The sequence below is a fragment of the Coregonus clupeaformis genome, chromosome 12 (assembly GCF_020615455.1).
Source record: "Coregonus clupeaformis isolate EN_2021a chromosome 12, ASM2061545v1, whole genome shotgun sequence".
Lineage (NCBI taxonomy): Eukaryota > Metazoa > Chordata > Actinopteri > Salmoniformes > Salmonidae > Coregonus > Coregonus clupeaformis.
Window position 1 is genome coordinate 20,753,155 of NC_059203.1, and position 23,966 is coordinate 20,777,120.

General features: G+C 44.2%; 1 protein-coding gene across 1 annotated transcript in view; it reads right to left on the reverse strand.

The window, feature by feature from the left end:
- Positions 1–23,966, reverse strand: part of LOC121578813 (glutamate receptor-interacting protein 2-like) — a 189,980-nt gene that overhangs the window by 103,410 nt on the left and 62,604 nt on the right. Inside the window, exons 3-9 of the mRNA XM_045224103.1 lie at positions 19,996–20,131; positions 16,484–16,629; positions 14,766–14,852; positions 13,925–14,000; positions 11,507–11,652; positions 6,004–6,151; positions 5,053–5,222 (exon numbers count right to left, since the gene is read on the reverse strand). Of these exons, the coding sequence (XP_045080038.1) occupies positions 5,053–5,222; positions 6,004–6,151; positions 11,507–11,652; positions 13,925–14,000; positions 14,766–14,852; positions 16,484–16,629; positions 19,996–20,131 (909 nt within the window). The remainder of the gene's footprint in view (positions 1–5,052; positions 5,223–6,003; positions 6,152–11,506; positions 11,653–13,924; positions 14,001–14,765; positions 14,853–16,483; positions 16,630–19,995; positions 20,132–23,966) is intronic.

Consider the following 23,966-nt stretch of genomic DNA (forward strand, 5'->3'; position numbering starts at 1 on the left):
GAAAATTGTAGTATATACCCTGTGTTCAAGCTCCTGAAAACTGTAGTGTAGCTACTTTATAATGTCATGTTTCAGGATGATCACGAAAGATAGACTGCAATACTGGACGTTTGAAAAGGTCCCCCATGACTCCGGAAATATGGCGTTCTCTGCAAAAAATTACTAGCACTGATGAACCCATGATGCTCAGAGCCCGCTGTTTAGACGACCGCGCCGCCGGCGTTCACAATGCTCTAACAAGCCACGAGCATACTTGATGATGCTTGACGCTGTTCATCAAGCCACGAGCATACTTGATGATGCTTGACGCTGTTCTAACAAGCCACGAGCATACTTGATGATGCTTGACACTGTTCATCAAGCCACGAGCATACTTGATGATGCTTGACACTGTTCATCAAGCCACGAGCATACTTGATGATGCTTGACGCTGTTCATCAAGCCACAAGCATACTTGATGATGCTTGATGCTGTTCATCAATCCACAAGCATACTTGATGATGCTTGACGCTGTTCATCAAGCCACGAGCATACTTGATGATGCTTGACGCTGTTCTAACAAGCCACAAGCATACTTGATGATGCTTGACACTGTTCATCAAGCCACGAGCATACTTGATGATGCTTGACGCTGTTCAACAAGCCACGAGCATACTTGATGATGCTTGACGCTGTTCATCAAGCCACGAGCATACTTGATGATGCTTGACGCTGTTAATCAAGCCACACGCATACTTGATGATGCTTGACGCTGTTCATCAAGCCACGAGCATACTTGATGATGCTTGACGCTGTTCTAACAAGCCACGAGCATGCTTGATGATGCTTGACACTGTTCATCAAGCCACGAGAATACTTGATGATGCTTGACGCTGTTCAACAAGCCACGAGCATACTTGATGATGCTTGACGCTGTTCATCAAGCCACGAGCATACTTGATGATGCTTGACGCTGTTAATCAAGCCACAAGCATACTTGATGATGCTTGACGCTGTTCGTCAAGCCACGAGCATACTTGATGATGCTTGATAGCGCGTAGCTTTTATTATTATTTTGTTTTAAGCCTTTCCCAAAATATAGCCCTAATCTTAACCACTTTTTAAAATGTTTTAGTCATTTAGCAGACGCTCTTATAGTTAGTGAGTGCATACATTATTATTATTTTTATTTTTTTCATACCCCCCCCGTGGGAATCGAACCCACAACCCTGGCGTTGCAAACGCCATGCTCTACCAACTGAGCTACATCCCTGCCGGCCATTCCCTCCCCTACCCTGGGCCAATTGTGCGCCACCCCATGGGTCTCCCGGTCGCGGCCGGCTACGACAGAGCCTGGATCCGAACCAGGACCTCTAGTGGCACAGCTAGTGCCTTAGACCACTGCGCCACTCGGGCGACCACTCGTAATTAATGCCTAAACTTAACCTTTAAATTGTTTCTGGTTTAACCCTGTAACCACGCAGAATTAATGCCTACCTTTTAACGTAAAAAATAGATGTTCATCCATAATATGACGAATTTCGAATGGAAACTGTGAGAGCTTGTTGCGTATTAATGATGTGCTTATAAATGTGCAATGCCTACTTTTAATATACAGTTAACGTAAATCGCTACCAAATACACTGCTGAATTAAGCCAGTCATAACCCGTCGGTGCATAGCCAGCCAGTTACTCTGAATAAAGTATCCAGGCTCCACTGCCCTAACAGCAGTTGATTGTCCATGGTTACATGTCTGGTGCATCCTTTTGCATAAGCTGACCCAAATAGAAAGCATTCATCAGAATCTGTAAAATGATGCTTGTCTAGGTGCATCAGGGACCTACTACTCTTCCAGACACTGGGGGCAGGAAGCTCTGCCCTGTCCCTTCCCTACCCTGCCCCTACTCTACTCTACTTTACTCTACTCTGCCTCAACTCTACCCTGCCCTGCCTTGCCTCTGCTGTGCTCTGCCCTGCTCTTGTCTGCTGTGCTCTAGTCTGCTGTGGTCTAGTCTGCTGTGCTCTAGTCTGCTGTGCTCTAGTCTGCTCTGCTCTAGTCTGCTCTGCTCTAGTCTGCTGTGCTCTAGTCTGCTGTGCTCTAGTCTGCTGTGGTCTAGTCTGCTGTGGTCTAGTCTGCTCTGCTCTAGTCTGCTGTGGTCTAGTCTGCTGTGGTCTAGTCTGCTCTGCTCTAGTCTGCTCTGCTCTAGTCTGCTGTGCTCTAGTCTGCTGTGGTCTAGTCTGCTTTGCTCTAGTCTGCTGTGCTCTAGTCTGCTCTGCTCTAGTCTGCTCTGCTCTAGTCTGCTGTGGTCTAGTCTGCTTTGCTCTAGTCTGCTGTGCTGTAGTCTGCTCTGCTCTAGTCTTCTCTGCTCTAGTCTGCTGTGTTCTAGTCTGCTCTGCACTAATCTGCTCTAGTCTGCTGTGCTCTAGTCTGCTCTAGTCTGCTCTGCACTAGTATGTTGTGCTCTAGTCTGCTCTGCTCTAGTCTGCTCTGCTCTAGTCTGCTGTGCTCTAGTCTGCTGTGCTTTAATCTGCTCTGCTCTAGTCTGCTCTGCACTAGTCTGCTCTGCTCTAGTCTGCTGTGCTCTAGTCTGCTGTGCTCTAGTCTGCTCTGCTCTAGTCTGCTCTGCTCTAGTCTGCTGTGCTCTAGTCTGCTGTGCTCTAGTCTGCTCTGCTCTAGTCTGCTCTGCTCTAGTCTGCTGTGCTCTCTGCTCTAGTCTGCTCTGCTCTAGTCTGCTCTGCTCTAGTCTGCTGTGGTCTAGTCTGCTTTGCTCTAGTCTGCTGTGCTCTAGTCTGCTCTGCTCTAGTCTGCTCTGCTCTAGTCTGCTGTGGTCTAGTCTGCTTTGCTCTAGTCTGCTGTGCTGTAGTCTGCTCTGCTCTAGTCTTCTCTGCTCTAGTCTGCTTTGTTCTAGTCTGCTCTGCACTAATCTGCTCTAGTCTGCTGTGCTCTAGTCTGCTCTGCTCTAGTCTGCTCTGGTCTAGTCTGTTTGCTCTAGTCTGCTGCTTTGCTCTAGTCTGCTCTGCTCTAGTCTGCTCTGCTCTCTAGTCTGCTGTGGTCTAGTCTGCTTTGCTCTAGTCTGCTGTGCTGTAGTCTGCTCTGCTCTAGTCTTCTCTGCTCTAGTCTGCTTTGTTCTAGTCTGCTCTGCACTAATCTGCTCTAGTCTGCTGTGCTCTAGTCTGCTCTAGTCTGCTCTGCACTAGTATGTTGTGCTCTAGTCTGCTCTGCTCTAGTCTGCTGTACTCGAGTCTGCTCTGCTCTAGTCTGCTCTGCTCTAGTCTGCTGTGCTTTAATCTGCTCTGCTCTAGTCTGCTCTGCACTAGTCTGCTCTGCTCTAGTGTGCTCTGCTCTAGTCTGCTCTGCACTAGTCTGCTCTGCTCTAGTCTGCTCTGCTCTAGTCTGCTCGAGTCTACTCTGCTCTAGTCTGATGTGCTCTGGCTCTCCCAGTCATAGATAGAAAGCATCCAATGCAGGAATGGATGCATGATTTTTTTTATATATATACTCCCCTTTATTACTTTTCAACCCCACCATCCTTTCCCTACTTGGAGTAAATTAGTGAACAACAATGCCCAGGCCTCTACTTCCGGTCTATACTTACTATCTACACCTTATGGACAGAGTTAATTTTACAATAATTCTATTATATATATATATATATATATATATATATATATATATATATATTTTTGCTCCTGAACTTCTTCTACTCTCAACCTCTCCGATCATTTTCATGATGTCCATCCGGTTTGCTTCTATATGCCATATCTTTATAACTGTGCTCTTTCCCAAAAGCTCCCAACGTACAACCTATATACTTATTATGGACACAGTATGCTTACATTATTAGCTATCTTTGTTATTATGTGTTGTTATTTGTTATTAGTCCCATCCTTCAACTCTATTCAATACCTCCCATCTATCTATGGATGCATGAAATGTAGTCATTTGAAATATGTCATGTTGTGCGATAAATGCAAATACTTTGCTTTTTCTATGTATTACACGGTGCAGGGCTCTCATTTTTCTACCTCTGACTGAGATGTAATGATTTTTAAGGCTGTGTGCATCTTTGATTAAATCTGGTTCTCAATGTAATACTCATGGGGAACCATTAAGCTCACCACAGCTAATTAAAACAACTGACGGCAAGCTAGATCACAGGCCTGTCCCTGCTGACTGTATGTTGGTGTTGTGCATGTGTATACGTGTGTGTCTGTCTGTGCGTGTGTGTGACTTTCTGACAGTGTGTGTGTGTGTGTGTGTGTGTGTGCGTGTGTGCTTGTCTGACTGTGTGCATGTGTGTGTGTGTGTGCCTTTCTGACTGTGTGTATGTGTGTGTGTGTGTGTGTGTTTGTGTGTGTGCCTTTCTGACTGCGTGTGTGTGTGCTTGTCTGACTGTGTGCATGTGTGTGTGTGTGTGTGTGTGTGTGTGTGTGTGCCTTTCTGACTGTGTGTATGTGTGTGTGTGTGCCTTTCTGACTGTGTGTATGTGTGTGTGTGTGTGTGTGTGTGCATGTGTGCTTGTCTGACTGTGTGCATGTGTGTGTATGTGTGTGTGTGTGCCTTTCTGACTGTGTGTATGTGTGTGTGTTTGTGTGTGTATGTGTGTGTGTGCCTTTCTGACTGTGTGTATGTGTGTGTGTGCCTTTCTGACTGTGTGTGTGTGTGTGTGTGTGTGTGTGTCTACTGTGTGTGTGTGTGCCTTTCTGACTGTGTGTGTGTGTGTGTGTGTGTGTGTGTGTGTGTGTGTGTGTGTGTGTGTGTGTGTGTGTGTGTGTGTGTGTGTGTGTGTGTGCATGTATGACTGTGTGGTCTAACTTTACTAACCTCACAATGATAGTAAAACCAGGAAAACTCTGACAAGTGGGGATATTTTGCCGGTCACCAAAAGGAAAAATACTAGGCTTTAGGCTTAGGGGTTAGGTTTAGGTTTAGGGTTAGGGGTTTGGGGTTAAGGGTAGGGTTAAGGGTTAAGGTTAAGGGTTAGTTCTATGGTTAGGGAAAATATGATTTTTAATGGGAATACATTTTTTGGTCCCCACTTGGACAGTAAAACCAACGTGTCCATACTCACCAGTGTCCTGGGGTTTGCTGAGCAGTCTGCTGTGGTGGGCGGGGAGGATCTCTAGCTTGGCCTGGTCTGAGGTGCTGGCTAATAGCTGTGTGGCCTCCAGGACTGAACAGTGCTCCGTGCTGGTCCCATCGATGGACAGGATGTGGTCCCCTATATGGAGGGCTCCACTCCTGGAGATACATAGAGAGGAGGGTGGGGGAGACGAGAGAGAGAGAGAGAGAGAGAGAGAGAGAGAGAGAGAGAGAGAGAGAGAGAGAGAGAGAGAGAGAGAGAGAGAGAGAGAGAGAGAGAGAGAGAGAGAGAGAGAGAGAGAGAGAGAGAGAGAGAGAGAGAGAGAGAGAGAGAGAGAGAGAGAGAGAGAGAGAGAGAGAGAGAGAGAGGGAGAGAGAGAGAGAGAGTGAGAGAGAGAGAGAGAGAGAGAGAGAGGGGTGGAGGAGGAGGAGTAAGATAGAGAGAGAGAGAGAGAGAGAGAGAGAGAGAGAGAGAGAGAGAGAGAGAGAGAGAGAGGAATTCTATTTTGTATTCTAGTGTGCTCTCCTGAATCCCTTCTGCTCACTGCTTTGCTGAACTGTATACAGTATCTGCTGAATGACCGTGATAGGGAGACTGTCTATCTGTTTGTCAGATTGTGGATGCAGTAAGGAGAGCGCGTCTCACCTGTCCACCATGCTATGATACTGTTATCAATGTTAACAGATTTTAAAAAGTTGTATTTGGTAGTTATTCAGTCCATGAAACATGAATGAGATAGCTATGGGTCTGTCAGCTCACCTGTCCACCACGCTAGCTATGGGTCTGTCAGCTCACCTGTCCACCACGCTAGCTATGGGTCTGTCAGCTCACCTGTCCACCACGCTAGCTATGGGTCTGTCAGCTCACCTGTCCACCACGCTAGCTATGGGTCTGTCAGCTCACCTGTCCACCACGCTAGCTATGGGTCTGTCAGCTCACCTGTCCACCACGCTAGCTGCTTTGATCTTGTCGATGACGATGACCTGTTTGTTCCTGTGCGTGGCGGTTGTCAAGGTGATACCCAGCGCCGCCCCCGGTGACTTGGCGATCTCCACCAATAGGGGACCAGACGCATTCATCACAGTATCTGAAAGGCACAGATGAGGTTTGATTGAATACAGTTGCGGGCACTCCAAAGTTGGGTTGTGCTGCGGTATTGGTAGAGCAGTTGTCACAATACTCAAGCAATGCTATTGCACCTCCTTTTGATAATTAGTCACAAAAAACTGTTCCACAGTACAGGGTTTTAAAAATGTTTTAGTGCCTGCAACTGTATGATAACTATGATATGGCATTCAGAGTCCACCTCCCAGAAGGTTATTATAATCAGGAGTTAACAGCAGGAACATGGGACAATTATCTGTCATTACAGTCCAGGGCAGTTCGGTTTAGGCCCTCGAGGACTGAAGTACTGCTGCTTTCCTTTCTCACCTAGAAATAATTGGTCAATTACTGTCATTAATTGTCCAGAGAGGTCTGAATCACAGGTCTGAATCTCTGATTAGAGGGGAAGCATGAAAACCAGCAGTACCGCGGCCAGGAAATACAGCCATTGATTTACACTTTTGTATGCTATACTTGGGTGGAAGTTGGTTGTAATATTCTGTGGTGGTAGTAATAGCTGTAATATTCTGTGGTGGTAGTTGATTGTAATATTCTGTGGTGGTAGTTGGTTGTAATATTCTGTGGTGGTAGTTGTAGCTGTAATATTCTGTGGTGGTAGTTGATTGTCATATTCTGTGGTGGTAGTTGGTTGTAATATTCAGTGGTGGTAGTTGTAGCTGTAATATTCTGTGGTGGTAGTTGGTTGTAATATTATGTGGTGGTAGTTGTAGCTGTAATATTCTGTGGTGGTAGTTGTAGCTGTAATATTCTGTGGTGGTAGTTGGCTGTAATATTCTGTGGTGGTAGTTGGCTGTAATATTCTGTGGTGGTAGTTGGCTGTAATATTCTGTGGTGGTAGTTGTAGCTGTAATATTCTGTGGTGGTAGTTGGTTGTAATATTCTGTGGTGGTAGTTGTAGCTGTAATATTCTGTGGTGGTAGTTGGTTGTAATATTCTGTGGTGGTAGTTGTAGCTGTAATATTCTGTGGTGGTAGTTGGTTGTAATATTCTGTGGTGGTAGTTGTAGCTGTAATATTCTGTGGTGGTAGTTGGTTGTAATATTCTGTGGTGGTAGTTGTAGCTATTCTGTGGTGGTAGTTGGTTGTAATATTCTGTGGTGGAAGTTGGCTGTAATATTCTGTGGTGGTAGTTGGCTGTAATATTCTGTGGTGGTAGTTGTAGCTGTCATATTCTGTGGTGGTAGTTGGTTGTCATATTCTGTGGTGGTAGTTGTAGCTGTAATATTCTGTGGTGGTAGTTGGTTGTCATATTCTGTGGTGGTAGTTGTAGCTGTAATATTCTGGGGTGGTAGTTGGTTGTAATATTCTGTGGTGGTAGTTGTAGCTGTAATATTCTGTGGTGGTAGTTGGTTGTAATATTCTGTGGTGGTAGTTGTAGCTGTAATATTCTGTGGTGGTAGTTGGTTGTCATATTCTGTGGTGGTAGTTGTAGCTGTAATATTCAGTGGTGGTAGTTGTAGCTGTAATATTCTGTGGTGGTAGTTGGTTGTAATATTCTGTGGTGGTAGTTGTAGCTGTAATATTCTGTGGTGGTAGTTGGTTGTAATATTCTGTGGTGGTAGTTGGTTGTAATATTCTGTGGTGGTAGTTGGTTGTAATATTCTGTGGTGGTAGTTGGTTGTAATATTCTGTGGTGGTAGTTGGTTGTAATATTCTGTGGTGGTAGTTGTAGCTGTAATATTCTGTGGTGGTAGTTGGTTGTAATATTCTGTGGTGGTAGTTGGCTGTAATATTCTGGGGTGGTAGTTGGTTGTAATATTCTGTGGTGGTAGTTGTAGCTGTAATATTCTGTGGTGGTAGTTGTAGCTGTAATATTCTGTGGTAGTAGTTGGTTGTAATATTCTGTGGTGGTAGTTGTAGCTGTAATATTCTGTGGTGGTAGTTGGTTGTAATATTCTGTGGTGGTAGTTGTAGCTGTAATATTCTGTGGTGGTAGTTGGTTGTAATATTCTGTGGTGGTAGTTGTAGCTGTAATATTCTGTGGTGGTAGTTGGTTGTAATATTCTGTGGTGGTAGTTGGCTGTAATATTCTGTGGTGGTAGTTGGTTGTAATATTCTGTGGTGGTAGTTGTAGCTGTAATATTCTGTGGTGGTAGTTGGCTGTAATATTCTGTGGTGGTAGTTGGTTGTAATATTCTGTGGTGGTAGTTGTAGCTGTAATATTCTGTGGTGGTAGTTGGTTGTAATATTCTGTGGTGGTAGTTGGTTATAATATTATGTGGTGGTAGTTGGTTGTAATATTCTGTGGTGGTAGTTGGTTGTAATATTCTGTGGTGGTAGTTGGCTGTAATATTCTGTGGTGGTAGTTGGTTGTAATATTCTGTGGTGGTAGTTGGTTGTAATATTCTGTGGTGGTAGTTGGTTGTAATATTCTGTGGTGGTAGTTGTAGCTATTCTGTGGTGGTAGTTGGTTGTAATATTCTGTGGTGGTAGTTGGCTGTAATATTCTGTGGTGGTAGTTGGTTGTAATATTCTGTGGTGGTAGTTGTAGCTGTAATATTCTGTGGTGGTAGTTGGCTGTAATATTCTGTGGTGGTAGTTGGTTGTAATATTCTGTGGTGGTAGTTGTAGCTGTAATATTCTGTGGTGGTAGTTGGTTGTAATATTCTGTGGTGGTAGTTGGTTGTAATATTCTGTGGTGGTAGTTGGTTGTAATATTGGATGATAGGGAATGGTTGTTGGAGGAGTAATAGACAACAACAGCTGTTTCCATGGTTTCCTAACCCTAACCCTTCTTTAGCGTCACAGATCTGCAGCTAGCTAAGTGTATTTACCATTTACCACACACCGTACTCAATAGGGGGGCTTACTTTCTGCAGATTTGATATATGAAGAGAACACACAACCTTTTGTAACAGAGTTAGTCTGCTGTGTCTGCCTTGGGCCCAGTCCCAGTACATAAGTATACCATGTCAGAGAACCCTGTCTAAAGGGAGACTGGGGGATGTAGTTCTCCCTGTTCCAGGCTTAGTGGGCTGGGCTCGCTAGGGTGGGCTGGTTGGCAAGGTGCCACTGATTGTTCTGGAAAAATTTCATTAGCATCTGGCAACACTGGATAGCCACTTCACCCTCAATACTGAGAGGAGTTGAAGGGTCGCCAATCTGCCACTCAGCCAGATAGAAAACCTGCTATTTGAGATTCACAATTAAAACAAAACAAGGAGAGAGCACTCCCTACCACGGAGAGTAGCAGGAGTGCCACTTAACTTTTGACTTCTGTCTGAGAAGAATGAACGCAATGTTTCTCCAGAGCAGAGAAGGTTTTTTTTTCAATCTGAAGTTTAATTCTCCCAGACGCCCCTCTTGAGGATGGACACAGACCCCAGACGCCTCCTCTTGAGGAAGGATACAGACCCGACTCCTCCTCTTGAGGGAGGACACAGACCCCAGACGCCTCCTCTCCAGGAAGGAGACAGACCCCAGATGCCTCCTTCTTCGCAAGGACACAGACCCCAGATGCCTCCTCTCCAGCAAACACAGACCCCAGACGCCTCTTCTCCAGGAAGCACACAGACACACCTCTTGAGAAAGGACACAGACCACAGACCCCCCTCTCCAGGAAGGACAGACCCCAGCCGCCTCCTCTTGAGGAAGGACACAGACTCCAGATGCCACTTCTTGAGGAAGGACTCAGACCCCAGACGCCTCCTCTCCAGGAATGACATAGACCCCAGACACCTCCTCTCCAGGAATGACATAGACCCCAGACGCCTCCTCTCCAGGAATGACACAAACTCCAGACGCCTCCTCTCCAGCAAGGACACAGACCCCAGATGCCCCTCTCCAGGAGGGACACAGACAGTCAAGTATCAAAGACGTTTAGCCCAGGCAGGCTGGTACTGTCTGGTCCAGATGAAGCTAGTCAGAGAAGGGACTGTGTAGGGTGGCCCCCGAAGGGACTCTTATCAACACTCTATGCAAAAGGTTTTATTGTCTTCTCAGGAATTCCGCTTTCTCTGTGTTGCTCTTGCTAACTCCCATTTTGTCACACTTCTGGGTAGCAGAGGTTATGTTGTGATAACATCCTGTAGGTCTGATATCTGAATGGAAGTTACAACTCAGATTTTGAATCCAAACATGGTCAGATGTTACAAAGGTTCTCAGCTTTATGGTCTCTTTCTCCTTTCTGTTCCTGACCGACACTTTCTCTCTTTTTTTCTCTCTTCACACCAGGGACTCTTGGAGCATGGCCTTTCAGGCTATGTCTTCTCTCTCTCTCCCTCTCTGATCATGCATATAATAATGCCTTGTAATGCTTGTTAATGCCTTGTATGTGAATCCATTCATTTTGCAAATGCTCCCCCGGTCCTAGTTGCAAGCTTCACTTTGGGAGCGGCAAAAAGTATTGACTGACATCTGAATATTACTCCATGAATATTACTCCATGAATATTACTCCATGAATATTACTCCATGAATATTACTCCATGAATATTACCCCATGAATATTACTCCATTAATATTACCCATGAATATTACTCCATGAATATTACCCCATGAATATTACCCCATTAATATTACCCCATGAATATTACTCCATGAATATTACCCCATGAATATTACTCTATGAATATTACTCCATGAATATTACTCCATGAATATTACCCCATGAATATTACTCCATGAATATTACTCCATGAATATTACTCCATTTCACATTTCAGTGAGGTGAAACAAACAAATAAAACAAATAAAAAACAAAGTAAACATTCAGTCTGGATGCCAGACAACAAACAGGAAGCAGATATTAATGTATTACTTATTTATTTCTCCAAGAGAGTTTTATCTGATGGAGATAGAATGAATTGAGTATATCATATTATCTGATGGAGATATAATTACTAGAGTATATCATATTATCTGATGGAGATATAATTACTAGAGTATATCATATTATCTGATGGAGATATAATTACTAGAGTATATCATATTATCTGATGGAGATATAATTACTAGAGTATATCATATTATCTGATGGAGATATAATTACTAGAGTATATTATATTATCTGATAGATATATAATTACTAGAGTATATCATATTATCTGATGGAGATATAATTACTAGAGTATATCATATTATCTGATGGAAAAATAATTACTAGAGTATATCATATTATCTGATGGAAATATAATTACTAGAGTATATAATATTATCTGATGGAAATATAATTACTAGAGTATATCATATTCTCTGATGGAAATATAATTACTAGAGTATATCATATTATCTGATGGAAATATAATTACTAGAGTATATCATATTCTGTGATAAAGATATAATTACTAGAGTATATCATATCTCTATGGTTCCTCTTACCCAAGATAGAGACGTCATACTCGATCTGGAAGAAGGCCTCCTGACCACACTGGTTGAGCACGGTGAGGGCATCCCCGTGGTTGGCACTGTGGAGAGGTACCACGTCTACACTCATCAGACGGTCCCCCGTCTTCAGAGTGCCCTCTCTACAGGGGGACATGGGGTGGAGGGACGGGGGGACATGGTACGAGGGGGACAGGGAGAGATAGAGAGAGAGAAAGAGAGAGAGAGAGAGAGAGAGAGAGAGAGAGAGAGAGAGAGAGAGAGAGAGAGAGAGAGAGAGAGAGAGAGAGAGAGGAGGGAGAGGAGTAAGAGAGAGAGAGAGAGAGAGAGAGAGAGAGAGAGAGAGAGAGAGAGACAGGGAGAGGGAAGAGAGAGGGGGGAGGAGTAAGAGAGAGAGAGAGAGAGAGAGAGAGAGAGAGAGAGAGAGAGAGAGAGAGAGAGAGAGAGAGAGAGAGAGAGAGAGAGAGAGAGAGAGAGAGACAGGGAGAGAGAAGAAAGAGGGGAGAGGGAAGAGAGAGAGAGAGAGAGAGAGAGAGAGAGAGAGAGAGAGAGGGAGACAGACAGACATAGTGGAGACACAGGGAGAGGGAAGACACAGGGAGAGGAGTGACAAGAAGAGGAGAGACAGGACAAGAAGAGGAGAGACAGGGAGAGGAGAGACACAGGAGGATAGAGAAATACAAATGGAAGAGATGTTATTTGGTTCAATAAACAGGGATAGATTAATTAGTATATCCAGGTTTTGTACCATGTGACCTAACCAGGAACAACCTGGTGAAAATATGTTATACAACACACATATAGATGCACAGATCCTATTTATTTGTGGGCAATCACAAACCCATGGGATTTCTTTTTGATGTATGTGAAAGGTAAAGCAAAGCAAAAAATTGTTTCCAAATGTAACTCAAAAACTGTAACATCAGACATTTTGTAAATTAATATGGCTTCTATCCAACCAAACTATTAAATAATTTTACACAACTGAGATCCCGTTGTAAGGCGACAAGTATTGATTGAAGACAACCACAGACATTGGAGACAACAGATACAGAGGAACGTTGACTGAAGCAAAGGCACAGAGAGGAAAAATGCCTCAGACAGCTACACCCTACATAACAGTCTTGTAGGTGAGAGGGAGAGGCAGTGTGTGTGAGAGAGAGAGAGAGAGAGAGAGAGAGAGAGAGAGAGAGAGAGAGAGAGAGAGAGAGAGAGAGAGGAGGGAGGAGAGGGAGAAGAATCACATATTCTGTTCCAGTTTCTGCAACCTGTCACATGGTATTTAAGGGACCGCATCTCAAACAATGTTCTGTAACTACATTCTCTGACTATCTTACAAATGGCAGAGAAAACCCAAGAAGCATTTCCATTCCCTCTGCCAAGTGGCACACTGAATAAATCCAGTTTCATTACGGCAGGAAGAGTGCACTCTGTCTGATCTGCTCTCTCTCTCTCTCTCTCTCTCTCTCTCCTTCTACCTCTCCTCTCTTCTCTTCTTCTCTCCTCCTTTCTAATCCTTTCCTCTCCCCTCCCCTCCCCTGTCTCTCCTTCTACCTCTCCTCTCCTCTTCTCTTCTCTTCTCTTCTCTTCTCTTCTCTTCTCGTCTCGTCTCCTCGTCTCGTCTCGTCTCGTCTGCCTCTCTCGTCTCGTCTCGTCTCGTCTCCTCGTCTCGTCTCGTCTCGCCTCTCTCTCTTCTCTTCTCTTCTCTTCTCTTCTCGCCTCTCGTCTCGTCTCTTCTCTTCTCTTCTCTTCTCTTCTCTTCTCTTCTCTCCTCTCCTCTCCTCTCCTCTTCTCTTCTCTTCTCTTCTCTTCTCTTCTCTTCTCTTCTCTTCTCTTCTCTTCTCTTCTCTTCTCTCCTCTTCTCTTATCCTCTCCACTCCTTCTTTCTTATCCCCTCTCCTCCCCTCCCCTCCCCTGCCTCTCCTTCTACCTCTCCTCTCCTCTCTCCCCCTCTCCTCTCTTCTCCTCTCTTCTCATCTCTCCCCCTCTCCTCTCTGACACTTCTCATCTCACTTATTTTACATTTCGGTGGGAAGAGAGGAAGAGGGAAAAACACATGCATATGTAACGAGCACCAGCCAAAATATTCAGGAGACATATTCATATATTCAATATCCCTCTCAGCCAAACCCACACAGAAAAAAAAGTGAACAAATGACACCGGTAGTGCACTACATTGTGACCCTATATAGTAGTGCACCATAAAATAGCTCCAAGGGGATCTGTACTGAACTGCAGCTGACCCTGTGCCCCTCCTCAAAATGTGTATTGTATCTTGTGGTAGCAAAGCTCAAGACAACATTTCTGTCTCACCAAAGCTAGACAAGATAAAGTAATATTCTATTCTATTTCATTTTATATGGGGAATAGAGTGTCATTTGGGAAGTAGCCATGGACTCAGGCGTTCCACCATACCTGTCTGCAGGACCTCCCGGTCTGACGTATGTCACCACTAGGGGGCGTGATTTGTTCCAGTCTTCGTGTGAGCCCCCTGAAACGTCACATAAAACAGACCACTTGAGGAAGTGGTTTTTTGGTAATACAGTCTCACATCACTTTTAATAGGGCATTTACCTAACAAACATCTGCATAAAAACATTGTCAACCAATAAAAGGTAGCTATGTGTCGAAGTATCGGAACATGTAGTCCTATTATTTATTTTACTCTGTTTCGCTTAATGCTTTCTGACACTAACAGCTAAAAAGAATCTTCCATGCTAACTGTGCAGTTCATCTTGGATTGATTTCCCTACGGCCTAAATGACTCAGTCTTTTATATGGGCTGTGGATGGCATTGTTAGGAAATTAGCTATTCCAATTGGGGGAGACTGTTGAGACTGCTGAGGCTAGCTTTTTGAGTGTGCTTCTTTATGGGTCAACTGTGACTGGAACATAATCAAATGAACCAGTAGAGGACAAGAGGAAACAGGTGCCAGGATCTGTTTAATGATTGCATAGGCTATGTCCCAAAGGACACCATTTTGTGTGGGTGGGGAGTGGGGTGTATGTCGGGGTGATATTCTATGTATGTTGTGTCAATTGATTCTATGTATTTATGTGGAAGCAGCAGCACACTTTATTGTCCAAGTCAAATTTCCCCTCGGGGACAATAAAGTATATTGTATCATATCGTATCCTTACAAAGTGCAATACTCTTGACGAGAGCTCTATGGCCCTGGTCAAAAGTAGTGCACTACATAGGGAATAGGGTGCAATTTGGGACGCAACCCTGTGTAATGAATGCATAGTCCAGTACCTCTCATGACGAAGCCGAAGCTGGTCCCTTCTTTTTGCAAACATATCTCGATTGTCTTGGAAATCACACCTGATGTACTGTCTGGTGCTGGAGGGGAGAGAGGGAGGGAGAGAGAGAGAGAGAGAGAGAGAGAGAGAGAGAGAGAGAGAGAGAGAGAGAGAGAGAGAGAGAGAGAGAGAGAGAGAGAGAGAGAGAGAGAGAGAGAGAGAGATTAGCGGGAGAGAAAGAGAGAGCAAGAGGGATAAGGAGAGAGTGAGAGGTACAGAGAATGGTCCAGGAAGTGAGAGGCATATGAATGATGTCACTGCCGTTAAATCGAAGGTTTTACTGGGCTCGTTCCCAGTAACCGACGGACAGCAATGATAAATAGACAGAACATTATTACAAATCTGTAATTTGGCCCCAGTTGTCAAGAACTACAGGCCCCAGTTATCCGCTACAGCCTAGGGTTTTACCTGCTCAGGTCACGTGCTCTGCCAGTATGATATCAGGGTTGCAAGTAAGACATCTCTGTGTGTTCCCCGATCTGCCATTCTAGTAAAACAGACATTTAAACACAGCCACTTGAACTTTACAAGCCTAACCGATTCTGCCTGACCTCACAGATTTGTAATAATGTTCTGTCTATTTATCATTGCTGTCCGTCGGTTACTGGGAACGAGCCCAGTAAAACCTGTGATTTAACGGCAGTGACATCATTCATATGCCTCTCACTTCCTGTACCATTCTGCACTTCTCTGTACCTCTTTCTCTCTCTGTTGTACCTGATAACTGGGGCCTGTTGTACCTGATAACTGGGGCCTGTTGTACCTGATAACTTGGGCCTGTAGTACCTGATAACTGGGGCCTGTTGTACCTGATAACTGGGGCCTGTTGTACCTGATAACTGGGGCCTGTTGTACCTGATAACTGGGGCCTGTTGTACCTGATAACTGGGGCCTGTTGTACCTGATAACTGGGCCCTGTTTTACCTGATAACTGGGGCCTGTTGTACCTGATAACTGGGGCCTGTTGTACCTGATAACTGGGGCCTGTTGTACCTGATAACTGGGGCCTGTTGTACCTGATAACTGGGGCCTGTTGTACCTGATAACTGGAGCTGTTGTACCTGATAACTGGGGCCTGTAGTACCTGATAACTGGGGCCTGTAGTACCTGATAACTGGGGCCTGTAGTACCTGATAACTGGGACCTGTAGTACCTGATAACTGGGCCCTGTTTTACCTGATAACTGGGGCCTGTAGTACCTGATAACTGGGGCCTATAGTACCTGATAACTGGGACCTGTAGTACCTGATAACTGGGCCCTGTTTTACCTGATAACTGGGGCCTGTTGTACCTGATAACTGGGGCCTGTTGTACCTGATAACTTGGGCCTGTAGTACCTGATAACTGGGGCCTGTTGTACCTGATAACTGGGACCTGTGGTACCTGATAACTGGGGCCTGTTGTACCTGATAACTGGGGCCTGTTGTACCTGATAACTGGGACCTGTGGTACCTGATAACTGGGGCCTGTTGTACCTGATAACTGGGGCCTGTAGTACCTGATAACTGGGGCCTGTTGTACCTGATAACTGGGGCCTGTTGTACCTGATAACTGGGGCCTGTTGTACCTGATAACTGGGGCCTGTTGTACCTGATAACTGGGGCCTAGACTAAGAAAAAGAGAAAGCCTCCACCAATCAACCATCTATCAATCAAATGAACCTGCTCGTACCTGAAGGAGGCAGTTCGTACTCTACTTCCAGCACCACTCGTTCTCCCACGTTCTTCAACAGACTGATGATCTCTTCATGTCTCAGCTTGGTCAGGTTGATACCATTCACTGACTTTATGTAGTCGCCGACGTTCAACTGATCACTCCTATTAGACAGGATCATAAAGACATACAGTATTATCATTATGATATTCATAGATCCTGCCTTTCATTAAACCTTTAGGCTTCAGGATCAACGACAGATAAATAACATGGCGTTGGTTCAAATCTACAATCCTATATATAATTTCAAATCAATACTTTCATAATCAATAACAATCAAACTCTGTAGTATGGCAACTATAAAATAAGATTTGTTGTCTTCTGTATGTCTTCTACGTGGCTTTCTACAGAGAGTCAACATATGTTCATTTAGATGGTAATTAGGAATGTTATTTATTTTCTCTCCCCCTTGGGCACATACACGCACACACACACACACACACACACACACACACACACACACACACACACACACACACACACACACACACACACACCCTTGGGCCTCGGCAATTTGGCACAATGATGCCTGACAAAAATATATTACCAACTCAGCAGCAGTCTCCTCGCTCCAGGGAGAAAACACATTTCAGGACAAGCTTTCTATTTCATATATTCTACAACACAACATTCTGCTTCCATTATATTCTACAACACAACATTCTGGTTCCATTATATTCTACAACACAACATTCTGGTTCCATTATATTCTACAACACAACATTCTGCTTCCATTATATTCTACAACACAAGATTCTGGTTCCATTATATTCTACAACACAACATTCTGGTTCCATTATATTCTACAACACAACATTCTTGTTCCATTATATTCTACAACACAACATTCTTGTTCCATTATATTCTACAACACAACATTCTGGTTGCAAGTTCCACACAGACAAACGGATAGGACCAGACAGAGTTATATTTTTTATTTTTGGCCCATCCACCAGACAGAGTTAATCGATGCGTTCCTTGTTGGTTGTGAGTGAGTGCCAGATAGATAACTTTTGGTTTGAAGTATTGAAGGCAGACTCCACCGGAAAATGGTTTTTGATGTTGTGTTTCTTATAATAGGATTGTGAGGTAGAGCGGTAGGTAGAAAGAGAGTTTTAATGGAAGAGAGCTTGTCAACAAGTAGAGAATGTCAATCAAATACCACATGTTGCAAAGCCCTCTCCTCTGCTACTGTTCAAAAAAATAAAGGACATGTTTGAAATATAGTTACATTTACATCATTTAGCAGACACTCTTATCCAGAGCGACTTACAGTTAGTGAGTGCATACATAATTTTTTAAATACTGGCCCCCCGTGGGAATCGAACCCACAACCATGGCGTTGCAAACATCATGCTCTACCAACTGAGCTACATCCCTGCCGGCCATTCCCTCCCCTACCCTGGGCCAATTGTTCGCCGCCGCACGGCCGGCTACGACAGAGCCTGGATTCGAACCAGGATCTCTAGTGGCACAGACCACTGCGCCACTCGGAAGTAGTTCTACCTACTGTATAGAGAATAATAATCTGATCAGACCCTACACCCAGACGAGGGCACTACTTTCATCCACCTCTGGCCTGCTAGCTCCCCTACCTCTACGGAAGCACAGTTCCCGCTCAGCCCAGTCAAAGCTATTCGCTGCTCTGGCACCCCAATGGTGGAACAAGCTCCCCCACGACGCCAGGACAGCGGAGTCACTGACCACCTTCCGGAGACACTTGAAACCCCTACCTCTTTAAGGAATACCTGGAATAGTATAAAAGTAATCCTTCTTCCACCACCCCCCATAAAAAAAATGTATTTTTTTTTTTTAAAGGTGGTTGTCCCACTGGCTATCATAAGTTGAATGCACCAATTTGTAAGTCGCTCTGGATAAGAGCGTCTGCTAAATGGCGTAAATGTAAATGTAAATGTTGGAAATGGAAACATAAAGAAAGCTCCTTTGATGCTACTCCTAAATGAGAACTTCTCGCTCACCCACCGGCATTAAAGTGATGCCAGATACACATGGTGACAGATCTCCAGATACACATGGTGACAGATCTCCAGATACACATGGTGACAGATCTCCAGATACACATGGTGACAGATCTCCAGATACACATGGTGACAGATCTCCAGATACACATGGTGACAGATCTCCAATGCCAACTGGCTATTATACTGCAATACAGGAGTCTCACACATTAGTGTCTAAACACAGCTACTGTGAACCACCATGAGCCTGACAAGCGAGACTACACACACGTATAGAATTAATACTGCTTTGTCGGTACATTGCAAATTCAGCTAATATAGTATCGGCATTAAATATGCCAGTCATGAGTAAAATTGAGACTTTTACATGTCCCACTTTCTTTATTCAGAATCAGACGGCTTTGGATAAAAAGCCACTTCTAAATAAATGGTCCAGCTAAGGCTAAAGCACGTCAAGTACAACTTGCAGAGCAGCTCAACTGTAAGTCTCCGTGGGTCGAAAGCCTTCTTTAAAAGCCTTAACAGGTCAGTCAGTAGCCCAAGCCCATAATGCCCGAAGACCAAGACTCGGTGCCTATATTTAGCATCATCATCCAAAGTCCTTAGATATTGTCTCAAATGACACCCTATTCACTATATAGTGCACTGCTTTGGACCAGAGCCCTGTGTGGGGGATAGGATGCTATTTGGGACGGATCCCTCGTTTTGGAAATCTGCCCCTAGTGAAATGAAACGTCAGGTGGTTCCTCCTACATCAGGGCCTGATTGGCTGATACAGCGTGACTACGGTTTCATACCAAATGGCACCTTATTTCCTATGTAGGGCACTACGTTTGACCAGGGCCCATAGTACAGTAGTGTGCTATGTAGGGGAAAGGGTGCCATTTGGGACTCAGCATGGGTCAGAGGCTGTGAATGGTGGCTGAGGGGATGGAGGTCTAGGCACTAGGAAGGGAAGATGACGTCTGCATCCATCCACATTGAGTAAGCATGAGGCGATGGAGGTCTGGCAGAACTGAAGGACAATTTTCCTTTTATGAAATATACACTGGACTGTACAAAACTAATATTGAGTTGCACCGAAGTGGATTTAACAGGTGACATCAATAAGGGATCATAGCTTTCACATGGATTCATCTGGTCAGTCTGTGTCATGGAAAGGGCAGGTGTTCCTAATGTTTTGTACACTCAGTGTATGTTTAATGGGCAATAAAGATTTCTAGCCTATTCTAGGCAGAGAACATGTAGTACTGTCCTCCGTATAGGGGCCAGCAGCCTATGGCAGGGTTTGCCTGTGTTCTGGTCAAGAAATCTCAAGTCAGGGTTGACCCCTCTCTCTCTCTTCTCTCTTGATGTGTTTGCTTGCTTGGCAGTTAAATAAAGGTTCAATAAAATAAAAAAATTAATTGCTTGCATATCTCATACCCTCATGAAATACTTTCACACAAAAAAAAGTAAATACATCAATGTTCACAAAAAAAGAAATCTCACCTGGCAGCCAGACCCCCCGGACGTAGGTTAGAGACACGGGGCTTTCCATCCTTGTCTGTTCCTCCAGAGATGGTGAGGCCCAAGGTGCTGCCTTCCTTCTTTATCAGCTCTACTATCGTCACGCCCCGCAGATCTTCTACCCCAAACAGGAACACACATAGCACACACAGACACAGTCAATAGTAGTATTGATTATATAGTAACCAAGCCTTCACAACCACAAGGACACTTAGGCTGCATTTACACAGGCAGACACATTCTGATCTTTAAAAAAAATAATTGGTCTTTTGACCAATCAGATCAGCTCTGTTTCCAATTATTTACATTTTAGTAATTTAGCAGACACTCTTATCCAGAGCGACTTACAGTTAGTGAGTACATGCATTTTTCATACTGAAAACCCTGGCATTGCAAGCGCCATGCTCTACCAACTGAGCTACAGGGGATGATCAGAATTGGCCATAGAACCACAGGAACCACTGAGTCAATAGATGGTTAGTATATATCAGCTCTTCTACCCGAAAACACAACCAAGATTCAATGGTTATATATTAGCATAGTGAGCTTTCTCAGTATTCACTGTTGCTCTAATGACTAGGAACAGGAGTTTTTCCCGACCGTCTTCCACACAATCTTTCTCTACAATCGTCTTCTCGTTTGGCCCAATAGTCACAATGGTGAACTTTCCATATATAACTCAATGGCATTCACTGTGTATGGTACAAAAGAGATCCACCAGCGGTCAAAGGTTTTAGAACACCTACTCATTCAAGGGTTTTTCTTTATTTTTTACTATTTTCTACATTGTAGAATAACAGTGAAGACATCAAAATGATGAAATAACACATACGGAATCATGTAGTAACCAAAATAGTGTTAAACAAATCAAAATATATTTTATATTTGAGATTCTTCAAATAGCCACCCTTTGCTTTGATGACAGCTTTGCACACTCTTGGCATTCTCTCAACCAGTTTCACCTGGAATGCTTTTTTCCAGTCTTGAGGGAGTTCCCACATACGCTGAGCACTTGTTGGCTGCTTTTCCTTCACTCTGCGGTCCGACTAATTTTAAACCATCTCAATTTATCTCAATTTGGTTGAGGTAGGGGGATTGTGGAGGCCAGGTCATCTAATGCAGCACTCCATCACTCTCATTATTGGTCAAATAGGCCTTACACAGCCTGGAGGTGTGTTGGGTCATTGTCCTGTTGAAAAACAAATGAAAGTCCCACTAAGCCCAAACCAGATGGGATGGCGTATCGCTGCAGAATGCTGTGGTAGCCATGCTGGTTAAGTGTGCCTTGAATTCTAAATAAATCACAGACAGTGTCACCAGCAAAGCACCCCCACACCATAACACCTCCTCCTCCATGCTTTACGGTGGGAAATACACATGCAAAGATCATCCGTTCACCCACACCGCGTCTCAGAAAGACACGGCGGTTGGAAACAAAAATTTCCAATTTGGACTCCAGACCAAAGGACACATTTCCACCGGTCTAATGTCCATTGCTCATGTTTCTTGGACCAAGCAAGTCTCTTCTTCTTATTGGTGTCCTTTAGTAGGGGTTTCTTTGAAGCAATTCGATCATGAATGCCTGATTCACAAAGTCTCCTCTGAACAGTTGATGTTGTGATGCGTCTGTTACCTGAACTCTGTGAAGCATTTATTTGGGCTGCAATTTCTGAGGCTGGTAACTCTAATGAACTTATCCTCTGCAGCAGAGGTAGCTCTGGGTCTTCCATTCCTGTTGTGGACCTCATGAGAGCCAGTTTCATCATAGCGCTTGATGGTTTTTGCGACTGCACTTGAAGAAACTTTCAAAGTTCTTGAAATGTTCCATATTGACTGACCTTCATGTCTTAAAGTAATGATGGATTGTCGTTTCTCTTTGCTTATTTGAGCTGTTCTTGCCATAATATGGACTTGGTCTTTTACTAAATAGGGCTATCTTCTGTATACCCCCTTCGGATTTGTTGTTTTGAAAAGTTTGTTGTTTTGAAAGTGTATTGGGAAGTTCTTAGTAGCTAGCTAACTTTTTAGTTTGGATCCCGCGACACAGTTGGCATCAGTTGCTGGGATTGCTAGTCTCTGTACAGTGATCCTGCCGACCAAGGATGGGTCTCAGGAGCTATTTGGCGTTGCAGCTAGACTAGCTGCTAGCTAACAGCATATCAAGCTAGCGGGGCTTTCTAGTTGAGGGCTTGAACGCAGCCCGCAACGCGGTTAGCCATTGTGGCTGGGACCGCGGATTGTCCCGGGTTTGTTGCTGTCTAGATCCCTGCTGTTTGTTGTTTTCAATCTTCCCTATGACTTGCCCTTTCTGGAACTGCGAGGAGTAACAGCGTAACCTACGTTGCCAGCTACCATGACAAAGACCAAAGCCGGCGGGAGTACCATTGTCGAGGACAGTGGTGTCTCTCTATCACACGTGAAGGATCTTTTAAACAAACAAAAATAGTTCTACAAGCACATGAAACCTGGACGGATGTCTGAGGACAAAGTGAGGGAAATGATCTCTGAGAAATTGAAGATAGACCACAGGAAGATTGAGGTGGAGCGCGCCCACAGGACTGGAAAACCCACCACCGGCCCAGGTGACCGGCCCATGCCGATAGTGGTCAAGTTCCTGAGGTTCAAGGACAAGGTAGCTATTCTGGAAAGAGCCAACATATTTCTTTCTCAACGAGGACTATCCTGAAGCTGTGCGCCAGAAGAGGACAGAACTTATCCCAGACATGAAAACTGCCAGAGCGCGTGGGGGCATTGCTTACATCCGCTATGACAGGCTCATTGTCCATGTGTCCATGTATGCTGATGATTCAACCATATACGCATCATATACGCATCAGCAACCACAGCTAATGAAGTCACTGAAACCCTTAACAAAGAGTTGCAGTCTGTTTTGGAATGGGTGGCCAGTAATAAACTGGTCCTGAACATCTCTAAAACTAAGAGCATTGTATTTGGTACAAATCATTCCCTAAATTCTAGACATCAGCTGAATCTGGTAATGAATGGTGTGGCTGTTGAACAAGTTGAGGAGACAAAATTACTTAGCGTTACCTTAGATTGTAAACTATCATGGTCAAAACATATAGAGTCAATGGTTGTAAAGATGGGGAGAGGTCTGTCCGTAATAAAGAGATGCTCTGCTTTTTTGAAAACACTCTCCACAAAGCAAGTTCTGCAGGCTCTAGTTTTGTCTAATCTTGATTATTGTCCAGTCGTGTGGTCCAGTGCTGCAAGGAAAGACCTAGTTAAGCTGCAGCTGGCCCAAAACAGAGCGGCACGTCTTGCTCTTCATTGTAATCAGAGGGCTGATATAAATACTATGCATGCCAGTCTCTCTTAGCTAAGAGTTGAGGAGAGACTGAGTGCATCACCTCTTCTTTTTATAAGAAACATTAATGTGTTGAAAATCCCAAATTGTTTGCATAGTCAATTTACACACAGCTCTGACACACACACTTACCCCACCAGACATGCCACCAGGGGTCTTTTCACAATCCCCAAATCCAGAACAAATTCAAGAAAGCGTACAGTATTATATAGAGCCATTATTGCATGGAACTCCGTTCCATCTCATATTGCTCAAATAAACAGCAAACCTGGTTTCAAAAGACAGATAAAGCAACACGTCACGGCACAACGCCTCTCCCCTTTTTGACCTAGATAGTTTGTGTGTATGTATTGATATGTAGGCAAAAAAAATGTATGTAGTTCTGTCCTTGAGCTGTTCTTGTCTATTAATGTTCTGTATTATGTCATGTTTCATGTTTTTTGTGGACCCCAGGAAGAGTAGCTGCTACTTTTGCAACAGCTAATGGGGATCCTAATAAAATACCAAATACCAAATACCTTGTCACAACACAACTGATTGGCTCAAACGCATTAAGAAGGAAAGAAATTCCACAAATTAACTTTTAAGAAGGCACACCTGTTAATGTAATTGCATTCCAGGTGAC